The sequence below is a fragment of the Convolutriloba macropyga genome, chromosome 6 (assembly GCF_964194025.1).
Source record: "Convolutriloba macropyga chromosome 6, txConMacr16.3, whole genome shotgun sequence".
Taxonomy (NCBI): Eukaryota; Metazoa; Xenacoelomorpha; order Acoela; family Convolutidae; genus Convolutriloba; species Convolutriloba macropyga.
This window is the reverse complement of record NC_134473.1, coordinates 64,309,201-64,324,615: the sequence shown is the minus strand read 5'-3', so window position 1 is coordinate 64,324,615 and position 15,415 is coordinate 64,309,201. Positions and strand designations below refer to the sequence as shown.

General features: G+C 37.1%; 1 protein-coding gene across 9 annotated transcripts in view; it reads right to left on the bottom strand.

The window, feature by feature from the left end:
- Window positions 1-9,014: 9,014 nt before the first annotated feature.
- The window catches only part of LOC142341862 (TNF receptor-associated factor 4-like), an 80,230-nt gene continuing 73,829 nt past the window's right edge, over window positions 9,015-15,415 (bottom strand). For all 9 annotated transcript variants that reach the window (XM_075393136.1, XM_075393135.1, XM_075393134.1 and 6 more), the window contains one exon: window positions 9,015-9,514. In XM_075393136.1, the coding sequence (XP_075249251.1) occupies window positions 9,096-9,514 (419 nt within the window). In that variant the 3' untranslated portion in view covers window positions 9,015-9,095. The remainder of the gene's footprint in view (window positions 9,515-15,415) is intronic.

Below are 15,415 nucleotides of genomic sequence, written 5' to 3'. Positions count from 1 at the left end.
CATCCTCTCATTCCCTTAACCTTCATTTAATTCAGTTGCTTTTATTCTACTCTGTTTTCCAATAAGAAGAATCCTATTGGATTCGAGGAGGATTTCCACGACAGATAAAACACGGTTGCATTTGTAGCTCAATTGCTAAAGCAAACTAAAAGTGGTAATCCCACAAATTAGTAAAAGCTCGGATTAACACCTCGAATCCCACTTTAAAAACTCTAAGCGGATTTGTGGCTCAAATACTTATCTCCACAGTCAAGGACATCACATGGCGCAGTCAGCAACCAAAGAACGTGCACTTCTTGGAATCGAACCCTTTTGGGAGAAACCGACACTAGAGCCTCCTTTGCGATGGGACCGCTGGCAGATCTTGTTGAAGTTGGCTATCATGGCAAAAGAGGGTATTTCCTTCAACATTCTACTCGAAGATCCCCCAGACATGGTCATCCTACCTCCTGAACCTTTATACAAGGATAATGTTGAAAACAGCACATCCAAAGCGGACAAGATCGAAAAATCCGAAACGAGCAACTGAAGAACTGGTGGCTAAATCGTTGTCAAAAAATAGAACTCGTAGGTGCATGTCAGAAAATAGAACTCGTAGCTAAACAACGAAACGTCACCTTTGATCGGTATACCTTTCTCACCAGGAAGCAATTGAAGGGAGAACCTGTGGAAAAGTTTTACGGTTGCCTTCGGGAACTGTCATTGAATTGCGATTTAGGAAGCCATGAGGAGTCAATCATTCGTGATGTCTTCATAGCAAACATGCAAGACGGTGAAATCCAAAGGGAATTGCTAATGGAGACAAGAACAGCGAAAAAAGCGCTTGAAATTGACATGAACATTGAGATGGGAATACAAAATCAGCTAAAAATATCTGGGACCTCAGCTCAAACAACTACGAACGAGATTACAAATGCATCAGTGGACAATGTACAAGGATCTTGGAATAGATCACGTCAATCAACTAACCAATTGTTAAGCTTACAACTTGTACAAACTGTGGCTATGGATGGTCAGCCTCACATAGACAAAAATGCCCTGCCCGTGGAAAGAATTGTAAAAATTGTGGCATTGCTAACCACCTCGCCAAAGTCTGTCGAAAACCTAAACACCCATATAAACCGAAACCCCGAGTGAATAATGTAGATGATTTTGTTTCTGAGGCAGCCACAGTGGGTTATTCAGCAACAGCAGCCGAACAAATAAACAATATAGATAGACTACTTCAAAAACAAGGTATTAACAACGCAAACTATGACTCCGATTATGACGACTATGATGATAATTGTGTTGCGACGATTTCAATTGAAAGCGACACTCGAGAAGTTGAACCGGTGAACTTAGACATTTGTGTCGGGAATACGAAGACAAAAGCACTGGTGGATTCGGGGAGCGTGTGCACGATTATCAATAAAAGTCTTGCAAAAACTGTGGTGTCAGAATGCAAAGGAAGCTTTTGGGTACAGTCACCAGAGATACATGACCTAAAAACTTTCTCTAATGATATAGTCAAGGTCTTTGGAGTGATTAAGACATCAATCCAATGTAATGATTGGATAGCTACTGGTGTTAATGTAACAGTGGTGGAAGATGGTCATAGATCAATCATTGGACGAGATCTCTTCTCAAAGCTAGGCTTTTCTCTTACACAGTTGAAAAAGTTGCAAATATAAATCAAACCAATGTTTAATCAAGAAATAGATTGCGTTTGATTTTCCAGGTCTCATCAAAAGAATCGGTAAATCTTTAAAACACTCAGTCAAATCCACATTCCACAAACAATTTACACCTACACACCAAAAAGGTCGCCGAGTCCCAATTAACTTACAACCACTAGTTAATGCAGAACTTTAAAAATTACATGACGAAAAACACATCATAAAACTAAACAGTTGCTCCGATAAAAATTTCATTTCACCTATAGTTATCACAGTATAAAGAGATAAAACGGTTAAACTGGCTTTAGACTCAAACATTTTAATTAAATCTATCCATAAAAATAAATATCAAGTGCCGAATATAGACAATTTATTTGACACGATTCAACTAAATTTAAACACAAACGCATCACAGGAGACAGCATATTTCTCTACCATGGATTTGAAGTACGCATACAGTCAACTTAACTTACACCCGGAAACGGCCCGGCATTGCAACTTCAATATTATTAGCGGTTAGGGAACTGGTACATATCGTTTTATTACCGGTTTCTACGGTTTAACTGATAAACTGATATGCCGGCGGCATTCCAAAAAGTAATGCACTATACATTAGTTGGAGTTCAAAATACTCATTGTTTCTTGGATGACATTATAATAGTTAGTCGCCTTTCTAAAGAAGAACATTTAAAGTTAGTCTACAAATGTTTAAAAAAATTGGATGAGGATAATTTAAGAATAAATTTATCTAAATGTCATTTCTCAAAAACTGAAATCGAATTGTTAGGACACAAATTTACTCAATCAGGATTCGCACCGCCTGAATCAAAAACAGCAGCAATTTTATCTCTATCAGCACCTAAAAATCTAAACCAATTACGATCATTCCTAGGCTCTGTCCACTATTTAGGAAAATTTATTCCTAATTATCACAATTATGGCATCCATTTCGGCCATTACTTAAAAAGAACACAAAATGTGTCTAGAATGACGAGCATGAAACTCATTTCCATGCAATTAAAAATAGCATGGAAATGAGTTAAAGTGGCAAATGCGACAGAAAATACACAATATAATCCGCACTTGGAAACGCAGATCAAATGCCACGCATCTAGAGCGGCATTAGGAGCAGCATTAGAACAACGCTCGCCAATAGGTTGGAATACAGTTGCATTCCGTCTCATTTCTTCATCCCAAACAAGGAACGCTACAGTGTTAATGAACTAGGACTATTAGGGGTTGTATGGTCCGTAGAATATATTTGGCAAATCATTCACAATCATCACGGATCATCGAGCACTACTTTCGATTATGAAAGAACACCGCTCCAACAAATCTTATAATAGTCGCTCAACCCGCTGGGTAGATCGTCTTTTACCTTTTGATTTTAACATTGAACATATACCGGGTGTAAAAATGGGGCTGGTTGATTATGTTTCATGCGAACCAAATCAAGAAGCAAAAGTTATAAACAAATACGATGAGGAATTTGCGGTAGCAACAATTACCCGCATTCGTGACGCTATTGCAGCAATCTATATAAATACCGCACAGCAAACCTGTCAATCACAGCACTTTTGCTGCGTCAATCACACACATTCCACACGTGCCTCACATCCTCACCCAACAAACTATTCCAGTTTGTTTTCTGCCATTAATCGTAATACCACTCAGTTGCTTCTCGAGAACTCTGCAAACGCAGCTCAAATCCATTCCAATTCAAATTCAAATTCACACTCAAGTCAAATCAAGCCGCTATTTAAAATAAACGCAAACTCAACACACAATCATTCAATCTCTCAATTAAATATGACCAGCCCGAGGTCCAACCCACAAACCCCTCCTACCCTTAGCAGGGTCACATTCCAATCAACCCCAAATTCGGCGGTAAACTCAACACGATCATCAAGTGAGGCCCAGAACTCACCCAACTTAGACTTATCAAAGGAGGAGGTATTCACAAAAGGATTCTTGGCCGTACTGACTAGGAAAGATGCGGTTCTCAAAGAGGTGCGCAATTGCGTTCTGCAAAATGACCCCCAACGATGTAAAGAAGTGAATCCTTACATGTTTTCATATTGGAGAGATCTCCACGTGCGATCGGGTTGCGTTTGCATCAATGAACGTGTGGCAATCCCACACTCGATACAAGATGCAGTCCCGGAAAGCCTTCACCTTACGCACCCCGGCAGTTGGAGTATGATAACCCTCGGACAGTACGCGTTCTCGCCGTACATGCATCGCGAAATCCTGGACAAGGCTGCTCAGTGCAAGCCGTGTACTGATATTGGTAAGAATCTTAAACCAGTTGTTCCGGCGTCAAAATGGAAGCCTTTGTTAAATGGTTCAGAACCTAATGAAGAAATGCAAATTGATTTTGGAGGGCCCATCACGAGTGAAAAAGATTAAGATATTCATTTTCCTGCATGTATTAACCGTTTTTCAAAATATCCGACCGTAGAAGTATTTGAAAAAGCAAACGAACCAAATGTAATTAAATTTTTAGATGAATACATTCACATACACGGTGTTCCCCGAAAAATTAGATTAGATCATGCACGTTGTTTAATAGGTTATAAAGTAAAGAATTTCTGCAAACAACACAATATTAACTTAATCACTGCCCCTGCTGATGATCATAGAGCTATTGGATTAGTGGAGCGTTTGATACAAACTATTAAAAGACGTTTAAGCTGCGTGAAATTAGATAGTAGAAATAACACATTCACAATTAAAGAAGCAATAAAGTCAATAGTATATCAATTGTGTATATGCAAACAAAAGACCACAAATGTAACACCTTTCCAAGCACATTTCGGAAGAAAGCCAAACAAACCATTAAGCAATATTAGTACAATACCAAAGTCATCTAATTTATCATATGAAAGCACTCTTCACCACTATTTAGATGCCGATGCCGTTCCTGTGGAAGATTATCTTGACGACAACGGATAGGTGAGCGGTGACCGTAGCGATATCCTCATAGAAGAGGCTATGCAAAAGGCGCAGGTGGATGCGGGACGCCGGTACAATGGGGAGCATAATAAATCAGTTTCTCGGTTTATTATACATCCAAAACTTAATAACCCGATACCGCGGTCCGAAAACTCTTTAGACCTGAAATTGGCGCGAAAAGTGACGAAAAAATTGAAGAGGGACCTCCGTGGCTTGTGGGAAACATTGGCTCCGGGCAGTACAGTAGGGCGCACATCGGATACCACAACCGTAATTAAAGAACCTGGAGTCCCCGAAGTACGAGTGCGCAATAGCGACATAGCGAAGTTTGGCACTCGCGCTGAACGTCACACGGATATTTGACAATATGCCCAACGACGCCCCCTTCCTTATGAGAAAACGACAGAAGAAAAAATTTCTCGGCATATTAAGGACCTCAAAGAAAAGTACCGCGGGGAAATAAAGATTCGCCACAGACCGACACAATCTGATGCCACCTCAGGAGTTTCATCGGCTAATAGTGACATCGCCAAGGCGATGTCATCACAAAAGCCCAAAAAGCCTCAAGCAGGAGGAAAACGTTCATGACAATCTTCTTCCGCACTCAATACGTCAAATGCCCCTTCAGCCGCTGCGTCGTCGGCCGCATCATCAACTGCTTCGCCCTCTGCATCAAAGTCCAAGAGAAATCACAGAGCCCCAGATTATTTCGGCTTTGAAAGTTCTGTGTGCTCTGTTTGCGACGACTCTGCCGCCCCTGCACCCAAACGATCAAAGACAGCAAACCCGGTCATTGAGAACATTACTTAAGAAGAGGCGTCACAACCTCCAGTAGTGGAGACATTCTTAGATCTCCCGATAGTGAGTCCGCCTGCACCCATTCCAGTTGGGACATGGTCCCCTGAAAATTACGAGTATGAAGATTATGCTAGAGAGGTTAGCATGAGCGTCTTCGACGCCGAAAATCAGATTTAAACTCAGTTCCAAAACTTTCAATTGTTGCATTCATTTAAATTAAATTGTGAGTTATTAAATCTGATCTGGATTCGCGCTACAATTGCGAAAATTTTCTGTTGGAATTCAATATTTATTTGTAAATGTCTCTCCTTTACAGCCGTTCAATTAAACTTTGGTTCTGTAGCAGTTCACCATAGATATTTGATTTATTGGATTCGCACCTCAACTGAGCTTTAATTTATGTTGTATGTTTCCAAGTGAATGTAAATGTGAGAGAATTACACTAATTTTAATTCATTAGCAAATGTCTCTCAATTCCACTCAAGTCCTCTCATTAAGTTCAATTCATTTCATTTGAGTACCAAATCTGTTTAAGTTTGTCCTTGCCTAATCAAAAGTCAGTGTTCACCTATTTTAAGTTTGCCTCCGACTAATAAGTCAATTTTTCAGTTGTTCACATAACCCACTTTCATCAATCTGTCATTCCCCTAACCTTCATCATTTATTTCAGTTGCTTTTATTCTACTCTGTTTTTCAATAAGGAGAATCCTATTGGATTCGAGGAGGATTTCCACGACAGATAAAACGCGGTTGCATTTGTAGCTCAACTGCTAAAACAAACTAAAAGTGGTAATCCCACAAGTTAGTAAAAGCTCGATTCGCACCTCGAATCCTACTCTATAAACTCTAAGCGGATTTGTGGCTCAAATACTTATCTCCACAGTGAAGGATATCACAACCTGCAAAATCTCAAATCAGACTTGAATTGAGAATTGTAAAGTCTTAAATCAGACTTGGTTTTAGAATTGCCAAGTCTTAGATCGGACTTGTATATAGAGTGCGAAATGTAAGATCCGGGCGTTAGATCCGGGCGTAAATTTTTTCGGCTGTTATGACATTTCTGAGGACCTATTTCCAAATATTTTTGGGTTAATTTTGACGTTCTCCAGACCTATTTTTAAATCGCCAAACTCTTAGATCAGACTTGGATTTAGACTTGCAAAATAAAACCTTAAATCAGACTTGAGTTTAGAATTGTCAAGTCTTAAATCAGAATTGGTTTTAGAATTGCCAAGTCTTAGATCGGACTTGTATATAGAGAGCCAAGTGTAAAAAGTGACAGAGTCATAGCTCTGAATCAGTAATGAAATGAGACTTGTAATTAGACTCGCCCAGTACTGAAATTGACTGGGCGTTAGATCCGGGCTGTAAACGTGCTAATAAAATTCACCAAATGAATGAGGTTTCAGTTTGTGAACCAATCGATTGGGCTTTGATTGAAGTTTAGGGCTATATCGTATTTCAGCTGGCATTGAAAGGGGTTGCTCAGTATACGTAATAATATCATTTTTTACCAGAAAACCGTTTTTGGCCCTTAATTTTGTTTAAAATATAAAGAACAAAGGTTTTGAGAATAATATATATGTACGCCAGCTCCGTAAATACACACTAAGTAATGTTCAGCTAAAATTAACTGAAAAAACACCTTAACTTACTTGAAACGTTTAGGTAGTTTTGCCTTACTTAAACCTATCTTAATTTTACTTGAAGATTACCTGAAAAATTAAGGGGTACCTTCTGAAAATTTACCTGAAAATACTTTAAATTTTCCTAGTAAACCTTTATTGACGGCGTGTTTGTTTTTATTAGGCAGGCCTAACATTTTGTCAGTACTTTTACTGCAGAATGTTACAAAAAATTAAAGTAATTCACGGTAATTTTACCTTAACAAAGTGTAGGTAAATTTTTACCTTAACTCAAGTTAAGGTAAAGTTAAGGTAAACCTTACCTTAACTTTACATTAACAACAGTTTACTTTAACTCCGTTAAGGCAATTTTACATTTACTTTTTTAGTGTGTATTTTATTCCTACTGTCAACTGTTAATGGGCTCTAATTGCACAATAAGGCAGCAGCTGCATCGCGGAGGCAAGAACTCAATTCTTCAACGGATAATTCAAAAAGTTTCAGGCGACTAAAGTCAGCTAGGAAAATATTCCTGTGGTAGATAAATGTTATTCAGTTCAACATTTTTGTTTTAGATGCAAAAAACTAGTGAACAAATAAAAAGACAATGCCTTCCTCGTACACTCCTTCAGACTAAATAAACTTAAGGCGATATCAACATTACTTAGCTTAAGATTTTATGTACACTTTGCTTTAAGTTTACTTTGAAATGTTAAGGCCTGACTGAATTAATAACGACCGTAAATTCACCACAAATTACCTTAAGCTTACCGTAATTCTTCAACTTAACTATTCAGGTAAAAAATCAACTTTGCGATAACTTAACTAAATTATATGCTATAACTGCTGTGGCAAATATACCCTAAATTTAAGGTAAATTAAATTAAAGTGACCTCATGAGTTAAGGTAAATAACTGAGCCAAGTTCAGGCAAAGTCAAGTGAAACTTACCTCAATCGTTAGTTTTTTTTAAAGCAACCTGGGTAGCCTGGGCGGCCAAACCTGCATAGTCTGCCGTTTAATTCACAACTTTATTCATCCTCAGCATTTTTAGAGGCCTTTAAAAACTTCAGTTGAACTGCGAACAGCAACTTAATGCCATCGACCGTCTCTAAATCATGTCGTTTTTCTAGAGCAATCAGCGCAATCAAGTCAGAATTCTCTCTCCCCATCGGATCAATTTTCTTCCAATCGTATAACAAAAAATTGCCCCGCAGTCAATTTTCACTGGAATGCTATGTTATCAATTCTAATCCGTGGGTCACACAGCGTCGCTATGAGCCTAAAAATGTTTTGTAATTTTTTTCAATTTTAGGATTTTTCGGGTTATTTTGTTCGTCCGCTCAGCTAATAAACCAGGTTGGTCTTTTCGTTTCTTTGGATCACTTTCGAGAAATGAGAAATTTCAAGTTTACAGAATGCGTAAATTATTGATACATAAAGTAGCTAATTATATGATTTCAAATAGTTTTAAGCTAGAATAAATTTGTTTTTATTACAATTTAGTTAAGCTCCTGGTAACAATCAAATTAACGCTGTAATATGAACCATTATAACCCAGCAGGAATTGGCCATCCTAGCGTTGTCATTTTTTTTTAAAAAAATCTAAAATTATGCTTGCCTTCCACATTTTATGCAATCAAAAACAGTTTCACCGCAGGTCGAGATATCAGTGCTAAAAATTGCTAAAAATGCACGAAAAGGTTGAATTTTGTTTCAAACGGTACGATGAATGTGGTGAATTGTTTTTCAACACTGCTTGGGTGAAAAACATTCACCGCGATTCACCACAGTACGTAATTATAATATTTTACCACTAAGGTCACCGCAATTCTTACAAAAGTTGTCACGGCTCGAATAAATTGTTTGAAAGGACCTAAAAAATTAATTGAATTCTCAAAATTTCTCTAAAGTGTGGATTCACTGCCCAACAAAATAGTTCAAAACCATAACATGCGCAGCATGTTGGAGGAGGGGATGCTAACATGTTGGGGGGGGGGGGGGGACTATGATTGTCAAGAAGAACTAAACTATTCACTTTTCTTCCTAGATTCCAAGTTTTAGATTTCACTTGTGCGCGGGAACACTTCGGGCTGTCTGAAGTTGTTATTGTTGTCAGTGCTCATAACTGATGCACAAATTGCAAGTGTCTCGTCCATCAAATATTGCTGACTGGATAAAATCAACTCCTGCGACACGAATCTCGACAGACCAATTAGTCCAGAGTTCGGTCCCGGTGATCCAGACTGCTGCCTTGACGATTGATGACCATTGGAGGTACTAGAAGACGCGGCAGATGACGCAATTGATGACGATCTAGGTGATGTAACGGATGGTGACGTGGCACTGTTTGATTCGTTGACGATGTTGAACTTGTGGTTGACTCGTTGGACTATGTGTTGTCGGGACTGGTCCTGGGATAGAATGGCTATTTTGACAGTGTGTGGGAAGGGCCACTGAAGGTAACTGTCAAAATCGCCTAAAATAATCAATTGAAATCAAATGAAGCGATAGAATAATCTCCTGAAATGAAAGTGATATCTAGAAAAATGACCCGAATAATGTCGGAAGAACTGCTCTCGAACGACGGGCGACGAGGCAATCAGTTTAGAAGGGGCATATAGGCTAGAGAAACTTTTGTGATGCCGAAATTTTGGACTTGCGAGGGGTTCGAACCACTGATCTGGCCAAAATCTGTTCGGTCTGGTCAATGCCCAATTTTTAGTCCGATTGGTCTGATTATTTTCTGTCTGAACTCGGAGAAGGTCTAACCATTTTCTGTGTTGGATTGCAGACCCCATACTATGGGTTTCATATCCCCTTTTGAGTAAAACTTAATTTTCCGTGTATATTACCATGTTAGAACAAACTAATGCATTTTTCACATACGTGCTGGTTTGTATAGTATAATAAAAAAGTTACACTATCGTCTACAATTTGGTATGTCATGGCTGATCTTTCTTGGTTATCTTGCCAGGCGCTAGTGAAAATGGCAGACGTACCAAAATATAGAAATTTTATAGCTGGCCAATCACAATCGAGAAAATGGGAATAATTTTTTCTGATTGGCTGATTGCTCAACAAATTCTCCATGTTTTAAAATAGGATATGCGCGTTAACGTAAAATAGTTCAGAAATTGCGATAAGCCGAAAAAGCAAAATTATAATTTTTTGGGGGAAACTGGTCTCAAGTTTGGTTGTGATAGATTCATATCAAGTCCCACGGGCCGCTGAGGCATGGCCATGGCCCGCGAGGCATGGCCAGATGCGGTAAAAATTATAATCTAGCATTAGGCTGTGTCCAATTTAGGCTAATTGAACGCATGAAGGTACAGTGTTTTAAATTTCTCAACCAATCACATTCGTTGAAATTTCTTTATTTTGGTACGTCTATTTGTTAAGACGTCACCATCTTGCCAATATCTTGTTTCTTGATACCCTTGCAAAGAGGTTGCAAGTATCTACAGAAATTGGTATTTTCAAGATAAATACCATGTCAGCTTTTGGCACACTTTACCATGTTTTAGTGTTGCTTATCAAGTTTAGCCAAGCTTCTCTATAAAATATACAGAGCATGTTTTCAGTGAAGGAATGCTTTTTTTACATATTCTTATAAAGGAATTTGGTTAGCGATTAAAATTTATACATATGAGTATAATTTTTGCAAAATAATAATTTGAGGTGCAAAGTAGGAGGTGCAAAATATTAATTGAGGAGGATCATCGGCGGGGGGGGGGGGGGGGTTTCTAATTATGGGAGGATCTAACCGGGAAAAAGAAGCGTTTCAAATCTAGAGGTTGTTTTCTAGAAATGAAGCAAGAAGAACTTGTGAAGTGTGACTTTCCAGCTGATTTCGTGCAACCACATAAACGTAGTTTATCTCATTTTGTCCGGTTGTTTATCTTATTTATGTCAGTTGGTTTTCAATCCAACAAAGAATAAAAATATGAAAGCCGCTTTTCATCGAAAACCCTTCTAACCCCGTGAGCAGTAACAATATGCTGAGAAAGATTTTGTGGCCTGAACGTCAAGATGCGCACGATTTTTCAGGTTCGTTATACATGCTTTATAAAGGATCTATAAGTAACCCGGGATACACACCACAAAAGAATCATTGCAAGCATTCTTCAATGATGTATATGATTCCTAGTAACCATTAAAAACTTTAAAATGGTAGTATGAAATTGATTTTAGCGGACATGATAAGATCATATATGAGAAGGCAGGAAAATAAAATCATATCTAAATTGGTCTAATTGTTATAAACATAACCGACTAACGTCGGGCAAATTGCTCTCAAACGACCAGCGAGCGGTTGGCTTCGTCAACAGCTAGCCACGGTTTAGTGACCTCAGGGCACTACATCTTTATCCCGTTTCTGAAGACGAAAGTCAAATGGGTCAGACGAAAAATCGGCCAAGCGAAAAATTGCATAAAGACAAACCGGGTTAATAAATTTGCTACAAATTGCTTTTGAGAGTAATTAACAATGGTTTCCTTAAATGTGTCTGTTAGATCAGTTATGATGAAAAACATTTCAACTATAACTCATTGATAATGAGGTTCAGACATGATGACATTACGCAAAGAAGATGATGACATTACGCAAGACATTAATATCTTAAGAACCAATTCATTGTCTCAACAAACTATCCGGTATCCCTGTTTCAAGTCAGAAATATTTTTACAGGCTCATAAAGATCCATACACTTGGAACATACAAATTTTCCAAAAAATTGAAATGTTTAAATTTTGTCCAAAAATTACTAAAACTGAGTCATAAAAAATGTTGATCACCATCCCATTAACTCTAGAAACAATGCAGCAGCTTATTATCAAACCTTGGAGAGGCTCGAGGGCCTCTGTTGCCGGAAAAAATCAAAAACGAAAAAATGCAAATATTTTAAAAGAATCTTAAATTCGTAATATTAAAATCTTGAATAACGTTCCATTACATCTCTAAATTAAGCAGTAAAATATTATCAAACCTAAGAGGAAGTTCCGTGGCCCTTGAGGGTAGAGAAACCTAAGAAACGAAAAAAATTTTCAAAAACTTAAAAAAATTGCAAGTTTTATTTAAAAAAATTGCTATAACTTGTGATATTAAAAAGATGAAAATTAATCCATGACCAACAAAAATTATCCAGTAACTGATTATCAAACCCTAATAGAGGTTTTCTGACCTTTGAAGATCAAAAAATCTGAATAATGAGTATAAATGTCAAAAAATTGGAAAATGCCTAAAAATATCAAAAATTTGCTAAAATTCGCGATGCAGCAGCTTATTGCAAGAGATTCCATTTAATCTGAAAATTATACAATAACCTATTTACAAACCCTAGAGGAGGTTCCTTGGCTCTTGAGGCTGAAAAATTTTAAGAAAACTGCAAAAAATCAAAAAAACTTGAAAAAAAAGCAAGTTTTATAAAAAAAAAATTGCTATAATTTGTGACATCAAAAAGTTGAAAAACTAATCCATGGCCAATAAAATTTGTCAGTAATTTATTATCAACCCTCTTGGAATGTTTTCTGGCCCCTGGGTCTGGAAAGACCTGAATAAGGAAAAAAATTTGAAAATTGCACGTTTTGTCAAAAAATTGCAAAAAATCGTGATGTTAAAATGTTGAAACCGTTCCATTACCACTAGAAACAATGCAGTAACCTATTATCAAACCCTAGAGGAGGTTCTTTGACAACTAGGTCTGATAAATACCAAAAAAGTCAAAAATTGTCAAAAAGCTTGAAAAAAATTGCAAAAAAATTATAAAATTGCATTTTTAGCAAGCGGTTGTTCGTCAGTAGCTAGCCATGGAGGGGGGCAGGGGGGGGGGGGGGGGGTGCACCGGGGGCAGATTGGGGAGCAACACTGGGGTGGGTGGGCAACAGCGCGCTGGTGGGGGGTGGGTAATAGGGGGGTCAACAGTGGGGGTGTCTTCAACCTCTAAGAACCGCCCTTCACACCATAAGTATAAGTTTAAGTCTCCAAAACAGTTTGAGCTGAAACAGAGCCGAAAGACTCTAAGAGCACTTAATGCCTGCTGGGCGCTACCTGTTTATGTCGTTTTTGTGGACGAAAAGTCAAAAGCGTCAGACGAAAAGTCGGTCAATCCAAAAATCGCATAAAAAAAGACCGACAGGACTAATATAATTGCGACAAACTTCGTTTGAGAGCAATTAAAAATGTCGAGAAACCTTTTCGTGTTCCTGAGACCAATGGAGAATGTAACATCTTAGTTGCCATCCAAACCATTTGTGGAAATTTCCTGTGCTAGATCTCATACAAATTTGTCACTTGAAAGCGCGCTGCTTTTCGAACTCTTTTTGAAAGTGTATTGAGAATACAGTTATAACAAACTCATGAAGTTTTATTCAATGCCAAAAGTTGCAATAAAGTAGTGCAACGGCTCTTAATTTTTTTATTAAAAAACATTGCACCTCTCTTGCAAAACATTTCCACCTCGACCTATGTTTGTGTATTCAATGGCATAATCTGGATATCTAATAAAGGTGAATTTATTTTAAAAATCTAAAAAAAACTTTTAAATTTCAGCAAAAAAATGGTAAACCGTTAGCTATTTAGAATGCTATAAAAGCAAAAACTCATCATTTGCTTCATAGTTAGAGGCATAGACATGCGTTCGATTTTTGTTTATGTCGTCGAATTCGTTTCGAAGAGAAGAAGGAAACGTATTTAATTTCAAGATGAGACTTCTTATTTTTTCAAGGAAGAGAATGTTTATAATCTATTTTGTTTTTAATTCAACTAAGTCTGTGTAATCGTGTAACTCAATACCAACAATTCATCCCCCATTCTCTCAGCTGAATTCAGTTAGGATGAGAGTCAAATTCCAAAAGTGTTTCCTCTAGTCGTCACAAAGGAATATTCAATGCTTCCACATGTATTTGCTTTTAGTTTCGCTTTTGCAGTGCTTCGAAGGGGCGATGGAAAAATAAATTAGCCAGTTGCCTCTATATTATCTCTATCTAAAATAAAGTGTATGCGTTTGATGACCTATTTTTCAGTTTTGTTTCATTTGATGACTTGAGTGAGATATTAATTCAATTGGTTAACGAAATCATAAGTGAAAATTTTACACAAAGAAGTTGTAAGAGGTCGCTCTAAATCATTTGAAATAAATCTAAACTTATATTCTCTTTCATAGAATGTTTAATTTAGAACGCTAAGATTGTGATCATACCACTTCATAAAAAGGAAAGAAGATGTACTTTGCAATTATGAAAACTATTACGAAGTGTTAACAGTTTTACCCCAAACTGAGAAAAAAAAATCAGCGAAAAATTTTAGCAACTTTAGTTTTCACAAATTGTCATCCCAGGAACGGCGATAACAAAAATTTGAAACAAGCAAAGATTTGAAACAATTCAAACTTTTTTGAGAGTTTTTTTCCAGAGTTTTGAATAGAGGTTAAAACAATCCATGTACAATTTGATGATATAAATGACGATAAATACAAATATTTTTAGCAGAAATATTGATAATTGTACTCTTTGCATTATTCACATCAGTGATAGCAAACAAAATGAGCAAGGAGCTTAACAATCTCCATAGCCACGTTAAGATGATATAAAATTGTTTAAATGACAAAAAAATGAGAATAATTTGACGATGTTCAAGCAAAAATGCACAATTGGCAACCTCACCTCGGAAGCAGTTATAAAAATTCTTTGATCAGAGACATCTCACTTTTCATAGTTATGCAGTCAAAAATGGTAACTGACTCATTATAATTTCTCGGCAAAAATGATTGAATTGCATTAAAATTTTGCAAAGAAAGGCTACTCAATCACAAATTTGATTTTGTTTTTATTTAGTGGATTTGGCAAGCTCCGATAACCCTGGGTAGTTAATTCATCCATTACTTGAAAATGTAATTATTTAGTAAATTGAAAAACAGATATAAAATTTTCAATTAAAATCAAATCGATACTATTTGGTGACCATTTCAGTACCTCCTACTCCTTGGCTTTCAAGACAGTGCTCACAATCTTTGACTTAAACAGAGGTGCAATATCTTGTTCAATAATGAGGTCTTGAAAACGATATTTCTTGGCAATTTTTAAAAATTTACATGTAAGCTAAAATCTTTGGCTTGTTTGAGTATCTAACAAGATATTTAAATCTTGCCAGATGTCATGTCAGTTTGCTGTACATCAAAACGAGCTACCGATAGTGCGGATTAGAATTTTTCGTTTTTTTGTCAAAAAAATTTATTCCATTTCAACAAAGAACTTCCTCAAACCCTTTGCAGGAGATGCCTCGAGCCTGTGAATTTTCCGACAGCGTATTGTGAATGACTTATACTAGGAATTTATTTTGAACTGCGTTTCTTTCGTTGTAAAATTGGACATATAAAATTGC